The sequence below is a fragment of the Lonchura striata genome, chromosome Z (genome assembly GCF_050655825.1).
Source record: "Lonchura striata isolate lonStrDom1 chromosome Z, ASM5065582v1, whole genome shotgun sequence".
Taxonomy (NCBI): Eukaryota; Metazoa; Chordata; class Aves; order Passeriformes; family Estrildidae; genus Lonchura; species Lonchura striata.
In genome coordinates, this window is record NC_140740.1 from 73,072,445 (window position 1) to 73,096,170 (window position 23,726).

The window sequence follows — 23,726 nt, forward strand, 5'->3', positions numbered from 1 at the left end:
AATGTAAGTCAGTGATGAAGCAGAAAATGCTTAAAATGGCAGCCTATACTTATTACACACCTTATTCTGCCCACTTCTTTATTTTTCACTTTCTCTCATGCTGTTGTTGATGTTGATGATGTCTTAGATTTTGGGACTTTACAACACTCTGTGTGTTATAATTGTTTACATTGTAGACAATTTGTAAGGATCATTTTCCAGGATGGAAATACTGAGTCCCTGAGTTAATAGCAGACTCTGTGAATAAAGCATTGCTCACCATAGAGAAGGACAGAATTACATAGTGCTTAAGCAAATTAGAGATACACAAGTCCATGTGATGAGATGGGATAAATCCAATGTTACTCAGCAAGCTGGCCAATGTCACTGCTGTTTTCTGTCAACTTTGAAAGTTACAGTGATCAGGAGAGGTTCCTGCTGACTTGAAGAAAGCAAGCCTCACACTCCAAGAAGGAATATATAGAGAACCAAAAACTAGTCAGTCTCACCAGCATCTCTGAGATAATCCTTTTGGAACGTATTTCCAAGAACCTGAAAGACAGGAAGATGATTTAGAACAACTGTCACAGAATAATTAGTGCAGTTATGTCTGACTAGTCTGACAGGTTCTATGGTTAGAGAACGTTGGTTACCTTGACATCTCTCAGACCATCAACACTGTTTGCACTGGCTGTAGTGTCCTTACATCTGAATTGATGTAAACTGCTTAACTGGGTGGAAGACAGGCTGGGCAGAAGGGGCCAGTCATATGACATCCAGCTGGTATCATGTTATTAGGGAATTCTCTTAGGGGGTGTATCCTGAGATCTGTAGTGTTCAACATATTTATTAATGCAGTTAACCTCAGGATTGAGTACACTCTTAGCAAGCCCATGAGTATCATGGAGCGAGGTGGAGCATTCAGTGAGCTGGAGAGACCTCTACAGATTGGGAAAATGATAAGAGGAACACCTAGACATTTGACAAAGACAAATGCAAAGTCCTTTGTCTCATGATGTGTTGGTAAAGATGACACTGATCAGGCAGAAAATTCCTTTGTGGAGGTGGACTTTGGAGTAGGACTCCCAGGTCGTACTCAACAGCAGGTTGACCATGAGGCAGCAGTTGCCCTTGTGCCAAAGATGGCCAACTGCTTCCTGGGCTGCTGCAGGAGGAGGAGAGTTGCAGCAGCTCTCTTCCTCTCCTTAACACTGGTGGGTCCTGCCTGGGCTGCCATGATGAATGCTGCACTTTTCCTGGCCAAGAGTGACATTGACAAAGTAGAACAAATCCAGTGAAAGGCACCAGAATGACTAGAGGGCTGGAGGACATGATGTCTGAAGAGTAGCTGAGGTAGCTGTCTTGGTGGGATCTCATTATTGTCTACAGCAGCTTAATGAGAGGAGATAGAGAAGCTGGATTTTTGAAGAGGCACAAGACAATAAAAGAACACATGGACAAGAGACAATAGTCCTGCGGTGAAACACAGGCAATTCCAATTAACTAAAATGAAAAATTAAATGCCATTACAGTGTTAAATAACTGGAACAGGTGTCTCAGGGAGACTTTGAAGTTTCCATCTTTGGAGGCATTATAGGCTTGTTGTGCAAAGCTCTGAGCAACACAATTTAGACTGACCAGGTTTTAGTGAAGTGCAGGACTAGGTGACCTCAGAAAGTCCCTTATAAGCTAAATTATTCCACAGCCAAACAATTCTATGTCATTGAGGAACTTAGTGCACTCATGCACTAAGGAACTATTTAAGGTGTGTCTGTAATTCTGCATGTTTTCCTCTTTAGTTGAAAGTCTCCACAGTGCTGTAACAACATCACAAGTGAGTGAAACAGACAGATTACCAGAGGAAAGTACTGAGGAAATAAGTGTGAAGCATAGATTCACTACCAGTGAAATACTAGAATCTGTTCTGGGTGGTGAGTAAAATGCTTTTACATCTTTAGAGTGCTCAAATAATTGATGCCAGATTGGGTTTTTGGAAAGCCTCCATGGTCTAGGACAGAATAAATAGAAAATATTTTAATAAAAGTTGTCTTCGGGCAAATGATCAGGTAGTGTAAATTGTTACACAACTTTGTTGAAAGTACACTTTCCTGTCACTGTTGTTCAGCTCTGCACCAAGTCTATATTGCAATATATGCCAGTTGTCTTTTTGTCAGGAGTCTTGAAAACTGGGATTGATATTCCAATAATTTCAGCTGCAAAGTGTAGCCTTAATTTCTCACAAACAAAATTGTGAATAAAGTTGTGTAAAAAACATTACTACAGACCATTTTTATTGTTATGGCTACACTAAAAATGTAACTCCAATGTTTCATAAGTGAAATAGTGCTAATTTGCAAGGTAGAAAAACTATGTTGAGCCATGTGTGCTATCATGGCTTGCAAATTTGCTTTTTCCCAGCCTAGGATCCAATATGTAACTACAAACTATAAAAATCACTTTCTTACCATTCAGAGTAGCTGTAAGAAAGCATGCTTTTTGTTTTTCCAGCTAATAAATGCTTTGATACCTTTCTTATGCATTTTCTTGGGGCTTTATTTGTTAGATGCAGAAAGAAAAGAAACTGAAGAATCACCAGAAATTGATCTCAGTGTTGAAAATGAAATGGCAGGTGCTGATCTTGAGGATAAGGTATTGTAACCAGTTTTTCATCCTGCATTGCACGCAGCAGTCTGGGCACTGTGCATGTACATGCTATTCAAATTCTTTTTGGGATTTCCAATCAGATCAAGGTGAAGGTCTCCTGCAGCTAATGTAAGGAACACTTGTGCATTGGAAGAACTTCATCCTGAGAACAAGCACATAAGATAGGTAGATGTCTTTATACCAGCTTGCTTCAGAATTTGAATCAAAACAAAATGGAGCAATTGGAGAATAGAAGAGAAAGTGCCCATTTTGTGAAGTTCTATAGCTGATAGAGAAAAGCAGAATCAAAAATCAGTTCTGGACAAGACTAGGAATGACAAATTTTATGTAGCAGCAGAGTGTTGGAGTAAGCAACGTGAATTACTGTTTGAAAATAAAGTGAACTGTAATACTGTAGTTCTTAGGTGGAGAGTAAGAATCACAAAAGGAATAAAGGGGAGAGACAAGAATGTAAGATACAGACTTTGAAATGGAAAGAAAACTTTACTTTAAAGTTTAGCATTAACATACTGTCTTTGCATAAGGTCTGAAAGAGGCCTTGTGTGCCTGAAACCTTGTGTTTTTTGTTTGTTTTCTATATTGAGAATGCTCTTGCTAATACACTAATCTCACTATAATCTCACCTCATGCTTAGCACTAGATCATCTTACTTACCAGACTGCAGATAGAAGGGAGCAGGAGGAAGAATGTGAGTGGAAAAAATTGTTTGAAAACCAAAGTCCTGGTGAGGGAGCAGGTGAAGAGGAATAGAATCTAGAGAGGGTAGAGGGGCTCTGATATAGGCTACTGAAAACTGCAGTAGCTCTACATGAAAACTTTGCCGTTGGGGTTATAGAGAAGGTGAAGCTGGGCTTTTTTCAGAGGTGCACAGCAAAAGTATGAGTGTCCAAGATTACAAGCTGCAGCAAGGGAAATTCTGAGTGTATATAAGGAAAAAAAATCAGTGCAATGATGATCAAGGAGCAATGTTTGTCCAAAGAGATTGTGGGGGTCTCTACTATTGGAGGTTTCCTGAATTTGATAGAGAAGGCCTTCAGCAACCTCCTCTAACTTTGAAGCTATGCCTATTCATAAAGGTAGAGGGACCTGCACCCAACTCTTCCATCCTATGTCATTATCCTGTTATTTATGGCCTGTTGTATGGGCAAGGTATATAACACATCTTCGGATACCGTGTCAGAAACAGACTTACCAGGAGGTGGCAGAATGAGCAAAGAAAACAGGCAAGGCAAGGGCTTTCCAGGGAGGTGGGTGTGCAGTCCCATGGTTATGGGGTTACAGCTCTGACTCAGGCCAACTAGCTTGGGAAAACAGGAGCTGGACAGGGGGGCAAGAACTCCTAGCTTGGAGGTTGGAAGAGCTTTTGAAAGAAGAGCATTGTGCCTGCAACATGAGGGGTCCCCAGTGGGCAGCTGTGAAAAGTGATCCCATCTTGTCTCCACTGCTCCTGCCTTTTAGGTGTATCTCCACAGGCATTGTTCAAAGCACAGTGCAGCCTGCCCTGGAATCTGACCATCCTCATCTCTCTGAACCAGGATGATCAAGAACAGTGGCAGAGAGGTGATGGTGGCCTTCAGCACAGTTAAACACCTGAAATTACTGCTTCACTCTTAACTGGACTTGCAGGGCACGTGCCAGCTCAGCTACACCTGCCTCAGCCTCATGTCCTGGTGCTCAAGTGGTGCTGCAGTGAGGGGACCATGGGCACTGGGGCTGGCCACTTGAAACTCCTTGGTCAAGCCAATGCCAGATAAACCTTTCCCCTGTGCTCACCTGTTTTCAAATTAAAAACCTGAAAGAAACCCTGCTTTATTCAGTGTGCAGGCTCTCCTTTGTACATTCTTCTTCACCCTTCCAGCATTACTTTCTTTCTCTCCCTCTTGGCCCTGTGCTGCCTCCTTACCCACTGCTCCACATCCGGCTAAGGAAAAGCAGAACTATCTTGAGTCCATTCTTGTACTGCACAAAGACATCTGTGCAAAATCCTCTGCTTTCACAGCAAAATTTTTTCTATGGCTTGTGAATACAGTGAGGAGGAGGAGGAGGTGAAGATGTGGAGGGGGAGTGGAAGGAAATGCTTAAGAGATATAATGAGAGAAAGAGTAGTGGAGGAAATAATGCAGCTGGTACTCCCTTTGTCCCTAGGTGTCTATGTTGGGTTGTGTTCAGGGGGCTGGTCTTTCTCATTTTAATTTTCACTTATTGCATCTAAGTGTAGCAGACACTTTGCTCTCTGTGGTGGAAAATGAGACTCAGTAGAGAACTTAAGAGAATGAGAGAGAAAACAAATATTCCCAAACTCTCCTCAGCTTATTTGGAGAAAAAACCAAACCAAACCAAAACAAAAACATACTGGAAGTCTTTTCAGCATAGTCTTAGAAGGGATTGTACTTGAAACAGTTTCCACCATTTAATCTTATCTTTCTCAGAGGAGCTTTCTTCATGCTGAAGGGATTTTGGATAGCTTCACCCCATAAATTTAGAGAGCTTCTTAGGAAAAAGGAGCAAGATGGAAAGTGTGAAGAGGCTGTGCCTTGCTGCAGAGGACAGTAGTGACCATGCTGCTGCCTTTTGTAGAGTATACTGGGCTCAGCATCTCACAGGGAACTTAAGGCATTTTTGGGATCCAGTAACATGACTTCTTGCTAGTTTTTTAGTACATTATTATCTCTGTTTTTGAAGAGTCTTATGCTGTTTCATCCTACTGTAAGTAATCTAAACCCACTGTGCTGTATGTACATAAATCTGGTTCCTGTGTTTCAAAATTGTCAGGTAAACAAAGAATGAATTGAAATGTCTTTTCTGTGTATCATTACTCACAAGAGATTAAAATTGTAGATGAAATAGTTTTATTTGTACAGTTGTGCTCAGAATCTCTAGTAATTTCCATGGAAACTCCATTATTAATGTATTCTTAGTCTTTACAGATTGTTGCTTCTGTCTTAATATACCCACATAAAGGGTTGACTCAGTACACATTTCCTAGCCACATGTCCACACTAGTTTACATTATTGATACAACTTTAATATTTAAAACAACTTTTTAAAGCTACATGTGTTTATTTTAGGGAGGAAGTATGAATTTTTCAGGATCTACAGGGATAGAGGTGAGTTAATTTAAACTTCAGACAGAATGTAGTAACTATTTAGTTAGCAGTGGTCAAACCTTTGAAAATCCTTCTCTTTTATTTTCTAGATTGTACAAGCAATCCAGAACTTAACCCGTCTCTTATACAGCATGCAGGTGACTACTCCACTACTAACTTCAGAGAGTAATTAATTTGTCCTAATAATTTACTTTTAAAGAGTTGTTTTCATGTTGTCCTACTTTTAGACATTATGGTAATTGATCCTGATCTCTTCTGACTGTTGCATAAGTTGTCACAGAATATAGTTTTATTCTGCATCAGTGGTAGGTTTCTTTTACGAACTGAATAATACTAACCTGCTTGGAGATCAGTGCCTCCTCCCAAAGAGGATGTCTGTACAGTCCATAAACCTAGCAGGAAAGTAAAATTATGGCTCCACTTGAACTGATGCCATTCCACAGATTTCTGAAATGATAGTTAAAAAAAATATTTAAAAAATCTTATTTTGGTTAGATTGTTCTCCTGGCTAGTCGTAAGCAGTAACTTTCCCAGATAGTTCAGGTAGAAAATTCAGCCCATTTTAGATGCTTGAATCTCACTTACTTTTGGGCCTTACTTACTTTACTTACTACACTTACTGTAGGGACTTAGTATGAAGTATTTGCCTCTTTTATGCTAAGCTTGAATGTCTTAACTTATTTTTTATTATTTAGCGGCACTTTTATAATTCTATTTTTAAATGTTTCATTTGAGTATACTTAATTTTTAGACTCTATGGACCTTAGAGTATTTCATAATAATCCTGGAAACCTTGGGCTTAGAAGTTAAGTGTATTGAAATAATACAAAAGCATAATAAAAATACTACAATTCAGGCAAAAATTTCTGAGTAATTGAAAAACAAATAGGGACAGTAAAGTAAGGTTTAGGATCATGTCTTAATTGCTTAGAGCATGAATGGGTAATCAGGCGCCGAGAAACAAGCAGAGGATCTTGTCCTGTTTACAAGTCACTGGAACTGACCCAATACTGGAGGAAGAGGCAAGGGAAGTGCAGATGGCACATTGCATGAAATTAAAAACTTTCTGGGGTGGACAGCACCCCACTGCCACGTGGGGGTATGTGAGTTCTCTGGGAATGTCTGCTGAAAGAGATTTCCATGTCAGCTCTTGAACACAGCACAAGTACCTCAGCAGATCTAGGGTTTTCTTGCTTTTCTTTCTTCTTAATCCCAACCGTTTGTTTTTGTGTTATTGGAGGTTGTCACAACCTTTAATGCAAACAATGTCACAACATCCTTGTGAAGAATGGAATATAGAACTCTGGGCTGTAAAATAGCAGCATCAAACATGAAACCATTCCTATACTGCAGGTTTATGCTTGCACTGACATCTCGGTCATGTGCATGTAGTGGTACTGTGACATGGCTGTGTTGGCAGGTGCCTGTAGGACTGGTGTTGGACTGCAGTGTTGCAGGTTAGCAAGGAGAGCCTTAAAGACAGAGTGAACTCTCTTAGAAACAATACAGTTTTATGTGTAGAAGTCACAGCTGTGTTAGGAATACTTGGGTGAGTATAACATTCCCAATGCCTTATTGCCCTCTTCAACCATGAAATACCATTTTTCCTGTGTGTCTTTACATCCTCTGACAGAAAAGGACCCCAGCTGTAATTGAAGTGCATATGCACAGTTGTAACATAAACATGTATAATAATACTAAGTGTAAACCAGAAGCTTTGTTAAAGTGCTCAAAAGAGTTGAGTTTTATTTTAGAAATACCTCTGTGTAAAGGTATTATCACAGAATTTTATCTATTTGCTTGAGGAATAATCTCCCAAAAAAGTTCAAGCATTTTTATATAATGATTCTATGTAAAAACACAGAAACGGATGAATGCTGATATTTAAACATTTGTGTCTGATTTTGTTGTGGTGTCTAGGCAGCACTGGCTATCCAGGACAGCCACAGAGAAATCCATAGGTTACTACTGCAAGAGATTGAGAAGACCAGTCGGAGCCATGGTTCTCGGCTGAACCTCTTTTTGGAACAAGAGAAATATCAGAATCTGGAAAAACAGAGGGTGGAACTGGGCAGCATAGACAGAATGAAGCAGCAGTTTCAGCAAGAGCAGCAGCGGTGGGTGCGTGAGTGCGAGCAGCGGCAGCGGGAGCAGGAGGCCAGGGCAGCCCGGCTGGCGCAGCGGGAGCGGGACTGCGAGTCCGCGGAGGAGCTGCTGGAGCAGAGCCGGCTGGCACTGGCGCTGCAGCTGCAGGAGTACCAGCAGAGTCTGGAGAGGCTCCAGGAAGGCCAGAAAATGGTGGAGAGAGAAAGAGACAGTGTGAAAATGCAGAAGAAACTCGTGTGGCACTGGAAGCATGGTCAGCAAAACAGCCTGTTTTCACACACAGGGGACTATGAGGTTTGTTACAACCCATTGTAATTGTACCCCTGACTGCATTCCTAGAGACCTGCCTTGATGAATAGGCCAGGATATCTGGGTTTTGCTGGTTGTTAAAGTAATGAGTGAACATGTGGGAAGCTGAGATTCAGGCATATAAGCATTTTCTTTAGATAGCATGAAGTTTAAGCAGGGAAGGTGCAAAGTCCTGCCCCTGGGAAGGAGCAACCCCATGCATGGGTAGATGCTGGGGATCACCTACTGGAAATCAGCTTGACTCTCTAAAGCTGCCTGAAAGGAGGTTTAAGCAAGATGGGAATCAGCCTCTTTTACCAGGCAACTAGTAAGAGAACAAGAGGAAATGGCCTCAAACTGTGACAGGGAAGGTTTGGTTTCTACATTTCTTTGCTGTAAGGGTGGTCAGGCGTTGAAACAGGCTGCCTACGGAGGTGGTGGAGTCACTGTCCCTGGAAGTGTTCAGAAAGTGACTGGACATGGTAGTTAGTGGTATGATTTAGTTGATGTGATGGTGGTATGTTGGGTCAAATGTTGGACTTAAAGGTCTTGGAGATTTTTTCCAGCCTTAACGATTCTATGATTCTGTGAAAAGGACCTGGGAGTCCTGGCGTAGAACATGAGTAAAGAATGTGCCCTTCTGCAGAGATGGCACATAATCTCCAGGGCTACACTGGGTAAAGTATTGCTAGTAGATCAAATGAGGGGATCCTTCCTCTCTGCTCTGGACACACCTGCAGTCTGGCTCCCCCAGTACAAGAAAGGCATAGAGCTGTGGGGTGGAGAGGAGATAGAGACAGGAGGATGGATGTCTGGTGAAGTGCCTGTTTGAGAGGCAGGGACATCTCTCCAGGAAGGAGGGCTGAGACTGTTCAACCTGGAGAAGAAATGGTTCTTATTAATGGAGGTTCCTTTTAATGTATAAAAATACCTAAATGGTATTTAGGTATACCTGGCTCCACCTCTAAAGGAGATGGAGCCAGGCTCTTTTCAGTGGCATCCAGTGACAGAACCAGAGATATAATGGGTACAAACAAAAACACTAAAGATGCATTTTGAATGTCAGAAAATATTATTTCTTGTGTGGGTGATGGAGCCCTGGCACAGGCTGCCCAGGGAAGTTGTGGAGTCTCTAGCATTGGAGATACTCAAAAGCCACCTGGACATAGTCCTTGGTAACCATCTCTATGTGGCCCTGCTTCAGCAGGGGGATTAGACCAGATGTCTTCTAGAGGTCATTTCCAACCTCAACCATTCTGTGATTTTAGGCTAGATAGCCTACAAAATCCAAACTTAGGCAGATGTTTATTATATTGAGAAGACAGAAATTATAGATATGAGAATCTGTGTTTTATTCTGCTTTGCTGCTGTGTTTGTAAGGTACATTGTGTCTTTGCATCTTGAAGAAAAAATTAATTATTGTAATGCTTAAGCATATAAAGCACTTAATGAAGTTTTCAGTTGCTGTTCTTTTTCCTGGACCACTAGCTCCAGGGAGGAAAAGGTGCACTTCCAGGAGTAACAAGCACCAGGCTCTTGTGAACCCCACATATCAGGCCCTGCTGTCATGTTCCGTGAAACAAGCAGCCCTCTAGGGGAAGAGGTTGGTGTGTGGCTCCATCCCCGACAGATTAAATCCTTGGAATGCTTATTATTTGGGGGTGCAATTTAAAGTAGCCTGGAAGCTGCTTATGTGTTTAATAATAAAAATGATTAAGTTTTTGTTGAGAGTGAAGGATGCAGTCTACCTCTGAACTCAGCTGTCTGGGTGCTCACCTTCCAGGTAGGTTCTCATCTCTAATATGTGCTTTGTGGCTGTGGTCTTGATATCCATAACTGTTCTCTAAAGCACCTGAAAATCAAAACATTTTGTCTGGCTTTTCCACATATGGAAAGCTCACTGACCCAAACAGCTTCCTTTTCCCCTCAGGTTCTCATTTTCACAAGAAAATCTGTAGAGCCTTTCTTCAAGCCATCACCTCCAGAGTTTTTCAGCTGGCAACTCACCCATAACTGTTTGGCATCTAAGATTGTGTGTGCCTGAGGGGTTAAAGGATTGGCCTCTGACCTCCCCTTTTTCATCCGGCTTAATGTGATCACGGTGTCAACATGAGTTACCCATATATACTTGCTAGCCCAAACAACGAAGACACTTTTTACTAGCATAGCATGTGCTGCAGTTTTGACTTGTTTGGCAGTGCTTAAGAAGTGGATGATAAACCAAAACTGAAGTTCCCATCAGCTTTAATCTGAAATCTTTTGAGAAGGGGAGGCTGAAGGATAATAGTCTAATACAGGGATATCTGGATTGCAGAGAGGCGAAATAATTCAATGCTGAGTGTCAGAGTGTAGTAGTTTTTGTAATTGAATATTTCATTTGTAAGTCCACTTGTATTTTTTTTTTTTCAAGTAGACTACATGGCTTTGAATCCATCCAGACCTTAAGATTGTCTTTCTCCTGTGTTTTCACTATCATACTCTGTGCAGCACCGGAACAGGTTGAGTGATTGTCAATCAGATGGTATTGCCCTCCCAATATTTTTGTATTGCATGCAGCCTAGATAGTTTTGTGTGACCAAACAAAGCAAAAATTCACTGTAATACTCCTGCATTTTTTTTTTTATTTTATTTTTTATTTTTTATTTTTTATTTTTTTTTTTTTTTGTGAGATTTGCCTTAATAAACCCCTGCAGACAAAGAGTCTGCAGGAGTTGCATTTTCTGCCCTTGGGAGCCACGGCTTACTTGTTATAGCTGTTTGCCATCCTCGGTTTGACTGCTGCAGCCCTGTTTTCTGTGATTGCCTGTCTGTGTGAGGTACAGTGCTATTTTTTGATTGCAGAGTACACAGATTTACATATGGGAAGTGTTATTTTTTTGAGCCATGAGGCAAAATATTAACCCCCTGGAAGAAGTCAGCAGAGCTCTATGCATCCCAGATAGTGGTCCTTTTTTATCTGTTACTTTGCTGTTATTACATCTTTCAAGGTGAGCTAACACCAGATCTGCTAGGTTATTGCTGTTTATTCCTGAATGCACATCAAATTTAATGTGTTTTGAGGTTAACCTCTGGCAGATTAGATGACTATTTGCTATGAATCCCCATTCTGTCTGGCAGTTAATTTTCTGCATCCTGGTATGGATTTTTAGGATGATGCTTATAGTCATGCACTTTAATTTTACATAGTGAGAAGCAGGGAGTTGGACTCCATGATTCTTTTGAGTCCTTTCCAACTTGACATACTCTGTGATTCTCTGGTTCCATTACTTAGAAAGGTGAAAATAAAATTCTCTGTTCTGTTTTTTGCTGGTTTTTTTCCCCTTCTGCAGATAATGGGACATAATCAAGTGGACAGCTTACATGGTGAAAATGCATTCTACTTCAATGAAGCTGTAGTGTGTGTGTCTCTAAGAAGAATCAACAGATCAAATTCTTCTCTCGTTTATGAGGATGGTGTGTATGGGATGAATATCTCAAATTCTGATGTAGCAGGGACTAGTGAAAATCGGGCGGACCTCGAAATGGACACTTCTTGTCATCCAGCATTAACTAGTGCACTGTGGAAATCCACTAGTCCTTACCAGCAGATGTCTTTTTCCTACAAAAGCAACAATGATTCATTTAATCATGGTAATTAATACTTTATTTAATTAAGAAGTAGTACAGGCAGTTTCCCCTTCTCTGGCTGAATAGTCCTAGGAACAAAGACAGCTTGGCAGTAGTGGAAACAAGAGATTTTGATAAAATAGTTGCATATTTCTTTGCAAGATTTTTGATGATGGTGAGAAAATCAGCAGAACAGAAATACAGAAAATTACTGAACACACTCACAAACCTCCTTTTTGTGTCTGCATAATAGTATTCAGAATGTGTTTTTCTCTCAGTTTTTTCCCAAATCTTTCTGTGAGCAGAAATCACTTCTTCAAGTGCATTTTTTGATTATTTGAGAACATATGTGCATTACTGGAGGATTTCTGGTTAGAGTAACTTTTGATTTCCTGTCTTAGAATGATAATCCATGTTCAAACACCCTTTTCTTCCTTTACTGAGAAATTAAAACATCTTGAAAATGTACTCTTTGTAATAAGTTACATCAGTAACTCTTACTGCATGACCTTTCTTTATTCTTTCATTTTACCAGTACCCCCAAAGACATGTAGACTGCATGGCAGTTGCTGATGGTGGCTAACCAAAGTGAGTAGAAGAAGCTGCCATCTGAGCATTGTATGCACTGAAAATTCCTTGAAGGTCTTAAAAACTTATTAGAAACTCTAAACTGATTTATTTCTCATTTTGCACAATATTAGTTTTGATCTAACTTATTTCATTAATGTGAGTTGTAGACCAGGATGTAAAGACACAACAGCTAAAATTCTTGGGGGCCAACGTGCACTTTTAGTGTAATAGATTAAATTATTTGGGGGGGTATTCTCCAGAGTTGTGAAATTCAGGAGACGTGGTATATCAATACTGCAGCAGTGCCTGAGCTCCAATTTTTCTGCAGTTGGCAGTGCAGAATAGCTTCTGTTCTCACACCAACTTCATGCAGGTCAGGTCATGGCAAAGACCACTGGGCAGCAGAATTAGGAATTGAAAACATACACAGATACAATTGTTAATTGTCTTACATCTGTGATTAAGGAACTTGCTCCTTAATACTCCTTGTAATGTATTAAACAGACATCCAGTACAGCCTTACTAGTCTTTGGTACATGGACTGCCAAAACAACATATTATAATCAAAGGCAGGGCAGGCTAGTCACATCAGCACAATCAGCAAACCAAGCTGATTAGTAAAAGAGATTAATATTTCTAAAAATGCCTAGATAAGTAGCCTGGTGAAACTCATTCTAGTTTGGCTGCAGTTGTCATTTTATTTAGTGCAAATTTGAAAAGGAACACATATGTGGGTTTAAACCTCTCAAAAGTGGCTTAGCCTGCACTGGCAAACATACTGATAGCAATTAACCAGGATACTTTCTGTTGAGCCCACATGAGAGCATCTTTTTAAATTAAATTGGCTTGTACCAGTTAAATTGCACTGATTCTGAGATAAGCTGGTGGAGTGTCTGTGTCTCAAGACACAATGGCCCAGCTTTGTGTTCAGCTGTTGTCAATGAATACTGTGTAGACATCCTTCTCTTGCCCTGGTAACAAGGCACCAGGCAGTTCCAGTACTCTTGGGGACAAACTCTGGCTACAGAGCCCGCCCAAGAGGCCAGTGTAAGTCTCTCTGACCAAGTTGTGTTGGCAAAATGTGCAGTCACTGCCTGGTGGTGCTACAAGACACTTTATGCAAAGGAGTGAAGCAAATCCTTGCAGCATTCTCATGGTTCAGATGATGCTGTGAAGCCTACCACTGCATTGCTGGAGCAGGCAGGGCTGGAAGCCTCCCCGCAGAGAGATGTGACATCGCATTCTGTAGTTGCATTTGTAATTGAGAAGGCGACAAGAATTTTATGTTCTGATCATGCAGTGCATGAGTCTGCATGATTCAGACTTGCTTCTGTCTTGCGTCAGGACCACTGTACAGAGAGAGTCTGGGGAATGAGAAGAGTGAATTTCCACAAGGGACTATGCACATGGAAATTATGCAAATCTCTTGTTCCTAAGCAAAGTCAATCAAATTGAACAATACTAACATTTCATACTAAGAAACTGATTTTCTTACTGGGTATTTTTGGTCATGTTTTATTTCCCAGAGAGTTTAGCAGAGTTTCAGAAAATTTCCAACCTTCTGCCTCTGCTTTCTGACACCTCTGCAGGATATAGTCAGTTCCTATCACTTTGAAGGAAAATCAGCTTAAGTGCAGTGAGGGAAAGAACTTAAAAGTCAGATGAAATCTTCAATATGTTCATGTGGATGACTGTCTCATGACATTTTCTCATATTTCCATGCATTTTCCAGCTAGCTTTGTGTATAAAGTCTCATAATCATCTTTAAAAAAACATTCTTAAATAATTTGTCAACATAGAACAAAAAAGAAACAAATACTGAACATAGTTTATTGCTTATAGCCATGTACCACATACATGCATTTCCAGACCTAATATATGATTAATTTTTGTATGTACACAGAAATATTAGGCATTTTGTAAGAAGTCTGCTCTGTCAATAAAACCCACTTAAATTATTTAAAGGGAAGCTTCATCTAAACTCCTTTCCAAGGAGTTAATCACATTGCACTCTACCATATGTTAAGTACTATTCAATTAAGCTTCATAAATATACAGAAATGGAAATGGCTATGTTACTGGAGTGCACAATTTTATATTCATATTTCCTAAGGTAAGACATAGGTCTCTTCACATAGCTAACATCATGATTATATATCATTGTTCTATGTGTATGGGAGGGAACTTCAGTAAAGACCTTCAGGCAAGTTCCCACTGAACTGAAACTGGCATAAGTCGCCTCACTAGAAAAGGTGTGTCAGTCAACGGGAGGAAAATATGATTGAAAGAAAAATGTGTTAATGCTTTACAGTAATGGTTATGAAATTGTCTGCATGAAAGAAGCAAGTACTTTGGCTAATTAGGAAGGAGGGGAAGTATAGGTTTTGTGTCAGACTAGACTGAGAATTGAATAAATTAGTCTTGCATTTAATTGACATGTCAGGTTAACTAGTCAAAGTGATGCCTGAGGATTTACCTATATATTCACCTCTTTGATTTCAGGAATCAGGGCAATTTGAGTTCTTTTAAGCTTTGAAGTGAACCACATTGTTTGCTGCTGCTACCTTAACTTCATTCATTGAGACATTGTAGCTACAGAAATAGAATTGAAAAGTGATAGATCTGGAAAGCTGCTGAAACTTGAATGTGGGAAGATTTTACCTCAGACATTTAGTATGAAGGATCTATATATGTGATAAAGTGAAAAATATAGTTTAAATCTTTATGGGGAACATAGAAAAACCTGTAATTTTTATGAACTGCCAAATGCAAGGAGCAAAAAGAGGACTCTATTTGACTAATGTGATTTACATATTTTTTAAAGGACAGAAATTTGTACGTATAGGAGTATAAGAAAATGAGACAGTTTGATTTTGGAAAAATAATTTATTTATAGTGGCTTCCATCAAAATAAGTTGTTTCTAGAGATGTAGAATATTTAATTTGCAACAGAAAAAGAAAAGATTCCAGAAACAATGTGTCGTATCCTATAACTGTATAGTTTATATGAAATTCCCTTCCTATTCCCTAAGGCAGATTATGATAATAGTGATTACTCTGTTGAACCTATTCTTAAAACTGTATATCAGATTAATTTGCTTTGGTTTCCCATTGTTAATTTAGGTGGCATTTAGAACAGTACATTTTTTTCTGTGCTGGTTTCAGCTGGGGTAGAGCTAATTTTCTTCTCAGTGGCTGCTATGGGGCTGTGTTTTGGATTTGTGCTGAACACAGAGTTGGTAATACAGAGATATTTTTGTTATTGCTGAGCAGAGCTTGCACAGAGCCAAGGCCTTTTCTGCTTTTGGTACTGCTACACTGGGGAGGGGATTGGGGGTGCTTGGCAGGTTGGGAGGAGACAGAGCCAGGACAGGTGACCCCAGCTGAGCAAAGGGATACTCCAGACCCTGTGGCACCAACCTCAGTGTATAAAAGAGGAAAGAAAGAAGGAGGGGGAAAGAAGCAGGAAAGGAGAGGACATTTGTGGTGATGTCATTTGTCCAAGTAACCACATAAGCTGAGCATGATGGGGCCCAGCTCTCCTGGAGATGGCCGAACACCTGCCTGCTCATGGGAAGCACTGAATTAATTCCTTGGTTTGTTTTGCTTGTGTGCATGGCCTTTGCTTTCCCTATTAAACTCTCTTTTTCTTAGCCTATGAGTTCTCCAGCTTTTACCCTTCTGGTCCTCTTCCCCCCAGTTGGTAGGAGAGGGCTGTGTGGGGCTTGGTTTCTGGCTGGGGTGAAACCACCACTAAGGCTACCTTAGCTAACACAAGTTGTGGCCTAATGCCATTGCATTAAAGTATCTGCTCTATGTTTGCATCAGGGAGGTTGAGAACAATAGACCTGGATCTTTTCTCATATTTATGTTAAGGTGAATTTTTGCAGTTAGGATAGATATACAATGCAAGTGATAAGATAGATAAACTGATGCAAGTGTGATAAAAAAATAGGTGAAATATGCTTTGCACTACAGTGTTAAAAAGCTGCCTGAAGTGGTACAGGCTCTTTGCCTATGCTTCCAACTCAACACAGGCTTTTGGCAAGGAGCAAATTTCAGTAACTCAGGGCCTTATTCAGATAGCAGAGCTGCTGCTGCCAGTGCTAGAGGTGGTTGATGGGATCTGATGATGAGGATTTAGTTGAGTAAGATTGCTTTCATCACTTGGAATCTGGTAAATAATGATTAGCAACACCCCCCAAAAGTAACCACAGTTCTGCATATGTAATCATTGTGAGTTAATTTGTATATTGTTGTTGCTGAAAGAACTCCTTCTGAGTACATCTGGTTTTTCTGACCTGGAATGTAACTATCCCATACAGTGCACACTTCAAAACAGCATCCTTAGGAGTCAGTGACAGTTCAGCCCCATACCACCTGCAGAATTGCATGTGAAGATATGTTTCAAACTTTTTTTTTCTGGTATGTCTAATAATATTTTTAATAGTGCCATTTTTTTTTTTTCACTGTCCCATAGTGGCCAAATTCTTTCTGATTTTCCTTCACTTGGAAAGGAAAATTTTTAAAAAGCAAAGGATGATATGACCCGTGGAACTCCCAGTTTGAAAGGGAGCCTCCTGAGTGTGATATTTTGAGCTATTTTAATTTTTTATCTTTTTTAATTGAGTAAAGAGTAAGATGCCACATTGAGAACAATTCTAAATTGATTTTTCTGTGTTCAGCATGTCCTTACTAATATAAGTGTGGATGGCTACACAGGTGACTGCAGAGCCCATTCAGTGCTCAGTGTAAGTTACTGAGAATAAAATTAAATGGAAATATATAAAAATATGAAGGTGAGCAGCATCAGCACCAGCATCTTCCAAGTTCAAAATCTCATTGATGTATTAGAACAATTAAGCTGTTAGTTTTGACTCTGCAACAGACATCAGCAAATTTTCCTCTTCTCCATACCACAAAACACTGATTTTCATGCTCTGCTGGAGGATTTCTGTGTTTCTGAGATACTTGGAGGAAATGAATCTGAGAGGAAGTATTTTTTTTTCCTCTAGGGAATAAGACTGTTGTTTGTTTAAAGCAAATGGCAAAAGGCATTAAATCACATGACAGTGTGATACCAAAGTGAAAAATATGTCATTATATGTCACCTGCAATTAGTGCATTTCAAGTAACACTTGCTTTTCACCTCTGTAGCAGTCAGATTTTGTTGTTCTGTTACTGATTTTCTCATGTCAAAACAGTTTTCTCATTTCTTAAAATAACCACATTAGATACAGTATTATAATATAAACCTTTAATTAAGGCAGCTAATGATATTCTGGTTTTATTTTGTACATTAATGTAAGCAATGCCTATCCTGTGTAATGCCTGTCTGATTTTATTCTTTCTATTCTCTTCTCCTTTAGAATTTGTTTATTTGTGGAAGGAAGTTTAAAATTGTGTGCATCTTTAAGGTTTTGAATGGAGTAAAAAAGATTGCCTGACTGTGTCTTTTGACATTTACACTGATGTTAGTGTAAATCTGCACACCACATTCAGGCTTTCATTGACTTCAGACTTATTAAATAGCAACAGGATGATGGTTGAATCTTTCTCATTTTTCTCACAGTTATGGTTCCAGCAACTTCAGTGTAGTGGTTTGTGGAGTCAGTGGAATTAGTGGCATCAATGAAATTGAAATTGTGTGGATGATCCCCTGTATCTGCAGATTTATTCTTTACTTAGATTGTGTTTTTCCAGTAGGTAGAGGTTTCAGGAAAGTAGAAGGATGAAAGGAGAGCATTTCAAAGCAGAAAACCATGTGCAGAGGGTTTTTAGCCAGACAACTGGTTTATAGTGAGCTGGATCCTGAGCTCCAGCTCAGGGATGTACAGATATGTGATTTGGATAGCAAGTCTGCAGGTAAAGAGATGATCTGTCAGGAAAAGGGCCACAAAACAACAGTATTGCCTATTAGATGTCAAGAAGATTCCTTAGGAGGTCTTTGTTTTCCTTGGGAAATGCTCTCTATGGGTGGAGAAGTGGCTGCAGTGCCCTGCTTTAGTACATTCAAATATTTTGTATTTATTTTGTAATGAAGTTAAAGCCTCAAATAGATGCACTAGTGTAAATAAATAATTAATTCTAATAGCTGAGAGAAGCTGTTTATGGATGATCAAATTTTGCAAGATACTGAGTATGGAAACACACCTTGTAAAACCATGTAGCTCAATCACCAAGTGTATCTGTCTGGCTTATTTTGAAAAGTACAGTCTCATTTTATTTATTTAGTATAATATTTTACATATTCCAAGAAATGGCCTGTAGCATGTTGTACAAAAATAATGAAGTGTTAGTAATATGAAACCTCCTCAGCATCATCTGCTGTTAAATATTTATTAGGACACTGGGAAGATTGTCTGTCTTCTGCTTGTATTCATCACAGGAGCACCCAACTGCCTTCCAGTAAATTTCATTGACTATCACCAAACTGGCAGAGGAGATTTCATGGAGTATCGTGTTACCCCTTGCCAGATGCCGTAGAAAATTTGTTTTTCAGTGGGGCAGTAGAGAGGAGGAGCCTTGGTGATCGTATGGAAGACGTTTATAGTTTAATCAAATGGGAAGGCTTCCAACAATCATCTGCTGAGGTTCCTTGAGTGATCCTCGTAAGTTTGATCAGGAACTGGGACATAAATGATAAAAAAATAGTTACGATTTTTCTGTATTTGCTTAGGATCTGTTGTAGAAAAATCAAACCCATGTAATTTAAAAGTCACTGAATGTATTCCATAGTAAAGAATACATGAAAGACAGGGAAAGCAGGGTATTTGGCAGGGATGTTTTTTTTCTCTTTATTAAATGAACTTGAAAATATAAAGGTAATTGTTGCTGACTGAAAAACAGCAGGGAAGCTGTCTTCTGTGCAGAACAACTTGCCATTGAAGCACAATGCCAATGGGGAGGGGATGAAGGTCTGAGGAAGCTCGTGCATTAAACAAACACAGGCAATTGAGAGCTGAAGTGAAACTGAACATAGGCAGGTGTTATAAAACCTTGTAGTAAAGGTGAGGTAGAAGGAGGAAGTGATGAATGTGGGCTTAAGTCCAGTGCTGCTCATCCAACAGAGAAGTGGGAGCAGAAGTGAGGAGAGTGGATCTAAGTGCTCTCCATGCACTCATGGGATGGACACACATGCTTATTTGATAATTGTGGGGTTTTATGGCTTTGATGTACAATCTTTCCGTCTTATGCAAACTGTTTTCACAGCAGTTACACATTCACAGAGCTTTTAGCAAACAGTTAAAAAGGGCATTCATTTCAAAATATTCAATCACACTGAAAATTCCTATGCTTACAATGCAAAATATGGGGAATGTGCAACTTTTCCAGTTTTTCTTGATTATTTTCAAGGACTTCAAGAAGAAAACATGAGCACATATACTTTCTGCCAAAAGTGAATAAAAATGGCTGTGCTAGTACTCAATATGCAATAAAAAATTAGTATTTCCCTCAGTTTTGACTTTGGGAGAGAACACATACAGATACTTCTCTGTGACTACAGATAAGAGATAAGAGGCTTCTCTCAGATGCTCACTCATGTGGTTGTGCTTATATTTTTTCCTGTATTAATCAACAACAGCAGCCTTTATTAAAGGGTAAGATCAGCATGTAATTGATTTGAAACAGGTGCTTTGCCTGATTTTTTCTTCTGCAGCAATTCTGTATATTGACTTAGTGCTCTTCTGCTGGTCTCTTTGAGTTTTGATCTCGTCAGCTTTTATGAGTAAGAAGTGGTGGATCTGGTCTGTTGTTGGGAAATTACCCTATAAAACCAAAGTGCTTAGGAGGAGACTTGAGTGTTTTATAAATTACCTCACCCTTTTGGCTTTTGTAAAAGAGCTGTACCCTTCTGCTACTCAAGAAAATGTTTGCCAAAGTCCAGAACACACTTCTTTATATTGCACCTGAAAGATTGGCCAAACTCTGGGGACTAAATTGATTTTTTGCCAAGGTCTTTGATTTCATGTTTATTTCAAAGTGAAAAAAACCCCAACAAAACAACCTGTGACCAAAGAGCATCCATAAAATGAGGCAGAGTTAATCAACACTCTAACATCTGTCTGTGGTAACAGCTCAAAAGAGGAGTTTTGATGTGTAAATGTCCCCTTTTGTTTCAAAGGGAATGACTTCATGTTCCAGAGACTGTTTTTTCAGGGTTAATGCTAGCTGTTCCTCTTTTTTCAGGAGGGAAGGAGATAAAGCCTCACTGCAGTGTTTTATCTTCAGGGTGCAAATTGGGACAGTGGGTGAGGGAAGAGTGGGGATGTGCTGGCAGGCAGCAGAAAGGGGAGCTGGCTCATTGTCCCTTGAGTCCTTGGTAGTGCTGTTTGTGTCTGTAACTTTACGGGGTTTCTGTTTCTCCATCAAACATTAAAGCAGGAGCGTTCCCTACTGATGGCAGTTTGTTTTGACTTCAGCCTGCTGACCAAATGACTTCAGCAGATGATGGGCTAGGAGGAAATGGTTGCAGCCCACTTGGTTTACACCCGCACTGGACACCTGGAAGAGGAGGCTGTGGGGGTTTTCAGTGTTTCCCCAGCACTGCTGTCAGGGGGCAGGGGAGCTGCTGCTCTGTGTGGGTGTGCTGCTGCCCTGGGTGGGGCAGTGGCCCTGGGGCAGCAGCTGCCCTGGGTGGGGCAGTGGCCCTGGGGCAGCAGCTGGTCACGTTCCTTATGATCTTGTGTAGGAAGAGTGTTCTTGGGGTTTTATGGTTCTTTTCTCTTGATCATTTGAGTGCAGCTGTGTTTAATGAGCTGGAAAAGAAGTAGGTCAATAAAACATGTGTTCGTTGTTAGCAGAATACCTGTTGGACCGCGTGTTTGTCTGTAATTGACCATCTAAAGCTTCAAAGCTTAGCACAGAGACAATTTAATAGGGAATTCATACTTAAATAAATTAATAATAAGCAGAAGCAGACAGCTGTCAGGCAGTCTGCCATCCCAAGGTGAGACTGTGGGTATTTAATGCACAGACAAATTATGATTTCAAGTCAGACCTATTTTTAAATCTCTCTTATTGATATGCAGTAGAAAAACAGCATGCCAAAAATAGTTTAGAACCCATGTGCTTTAAAAACCAATGGAACTCAAAACATAGCCATGTAACTAGGTTAAAATTTTAATCAACCTAATCAATTTTAATCAGCATGCTATGAATTTGATGTCAAAGTGACAGTATCAGTATTTGAGCTTGCATTAGTTTTCAAATATTTTCTTCAGTAAACACCAGTGTTAGAAATAGTAAATTTACTGGGCCTTAATAAAACAAAAATGACTGCGTCATCACATTACTCCAAAATCTGGAGTATGAGTTGGAACTTTATGATAAATGTAATTTTTGTGAAATAAATATGTATTTTGTGTTTCTTGTGCCAAGAATTAGTTCCAAATTGTCTAGACGGAACTTCTCCAAAGACTTATGAGGCAAACCCTGAAAACGGAACTGCATTACCTAAGCCAGCAACTACACAAAGAGTAGAAACATGCAGAATAATGGTAATCCCAGTAATTTTACTATGATCAAAAATGCAGCATACAGATGTAGAGAAGAGTTATGTTGCCGACCTTTTGCCTCATAAACTATGACTTCTTTCTGTTCTCTGTCTTGTAACAAAAAATGCACCAAAAGCTGTTAAGACAAATTAATGTAGGATCTCTTCTGAAAGAATTACTCATCTGCTTTTTGTGGAAAGATCTCACGAAGGTGCTTGTTTGCTTAAGAAATACAGTGGCTACTTTTTCACAGGCTTATCTGGTCAAAAGTAAATAACAGCATTACAATTCCCAGGCTGATTTTCTTGTCTTACTCAGTCAGCTGGGAAACAGATTAGGCTCCTCTTTCCTTGGTACCTTTAGGGTCAAAATATTTTTTCCCAGTGTTTTTTTGAGTCACAATGCCAAATTCAGCTCCTGCTGTGAAATCAGCTTTATTGAGCTGTGAAGGGCCTCGTTTGTTGATGGTATGTGGGATTTCAACTGCCAGTGAATCTGCTGGGAATTGTCCTCAAATCATCAAGGCTCACACATAACATTTATATAGTTAGTGTTCTGTTCTGAACTGGTAGAAGCAGTATCTTGGTTGTTCCAGGGTGATGCCATGGTGTTCCTGGTGCCCAGTACCACTGCATGGTGTGCCCTTTCTTCTACCAGCTGTAAAACAACCTCCAGTATGGAAAATCCATTGCAATTTGGGAAAGAATTAGTAGGCATTTAAAAAAAAACAAACAATCAAAACTGGTCATGGTGCCTTTCATGGTGAGGAAAGGGAGAGAGGCTGAGGTGTTTGGAGTTCCCGGGGGAATCGGCTGTCTGTTGCTAATGAAGACCGCTGGGAGCATCATTAGAGACAAAGAGCTGCTGTGGGATTTGCCAGTGGGTTTTTCAGTGGATCCCATGGGAGTTAGGCTGCCATTTGCTGTTGAACTGTGGTGGCAAATGAGAGCCTGTTACCCTTGAATTCCTTTGAATATCCCAGACTGGGTGGATTTAGCACTGGTTGTTAGGTGTCTGCCTGTGTTTTGCATTATGCATGAGTGCCAGTGTGGGGATTAAATAGAGCAGCTCTGCCATTTCAAATAGCTGTGGCCTGAAGCTGATGTGTCAGCTGTCAGTCCAAATGAACTAGGTACCAGTTGTTATAAGTATGTGTAAAACCAAAACCTAACTATATTTATTATTTCAGAAGGTTAGTGTTTTTGTGACTCTTCAATGTATTTGTTGCTAAAAGTGGAATAAATCGCTCTTCATTTAATGCAGTTTTATTTTGTAAAGAGGGGCAATGTGACAGATCGCAGAGAGTCACAGCAAGATAATTGTCTGCAAAATCCATGTGGTGTGTTCCTTCTGCCTTCTCCCCCACATTTTTTCCACTTTTTTTTTAGAAATGACTAAGAAGTAAAAAAGTGAGCAGCCTGGCCTGACCTCAGAGATAACCCAGCTTTGAGGATGAGTTTGAATTCAAGGCCTTCTGAGATCCCTTCCAACTTGAATTATCCTGTGATGCTGTGAAACCAGAGTCAGAGCTGAAAGAGGAGCACTAAGGGCTTTCTATTGAAAACACAGACACTTGAGAGGTTTTTTGCTTGAAGTGTTTCTTAGTACCCTGGTTCTCTTGTCCTTCCCATATTCTTCACTGTGTGTGCTCTAGCCTTAACATCAAGAGCTCTGATCCTGGGGGAGAGAGAGAGGAGGGGTGAAGGGGGTGAAGGAGAAAATTTGTGGCATTTATTTGATGTGGAAGTGCTTACATCCTATGACAACAGACAGGAGGTGAGAATCAGTGTGACTAATGAGTTGTTTACTTGGCTTTTGTATCCCCCACCCCCCCCAGGTACATGGGCTGTGTTTGTTTTTATATGTATTGATTTCAGATTCCTGCAAATACCATTCCTTTGTCCTTCAT

At 40.0% G+C, this 23,726-nt stretch overlaps 1 protein-coding gene across 29 annotated transcripts in view; it reads left to right on the top strand.

Moving 5' to 3' along the window:
* The window catches only part of ARHGEF28 (Rho guanine nucleotide exchange factor 28), a 119,878-nt gene that overhangs the window by 90,490 nt on the left and 5,662 nt on the right, over positions 1 to 23,726 (top strand). For 24 of the 29 annotated variants that reach the window (XM_085567537.1, XM_085567544.1, XM_085567538.1 and 21 more), the window contains 6 exons: positions 1,779 to 1,910; positions 2,543 to 2,628; positions 5,712 to 5,750; positions 5,840 to 5,887; positions 7,671 to 8,150; positions 11,474 to 11,774. In XM_085567537.1, the coding sequence (XP_085423663.1) occupies positions 1,779 to 1,910; positions 2,543 to 2,628; positions 5,712 to 5,750; positions 5,840 to 5,887; positions 7,671 to 8,150; positions 11,474 to 11,774 (1,086 nt within the window). The remainder of the gene's footprint in view (positions 1 to 1,778; positions 1,911 to 2,542; positions 2,629 to 5,711; positions 5,751 to 5,839; positions 5,888 to 7,670; positions 8,151 to 11,473; positions 11,775 to 23,726) is intronic. The other 5 variants (XM_085567532.1, XM_085567530.1, XM_085567533.1 and 2 more) reach the window with 5 other exon arrangements.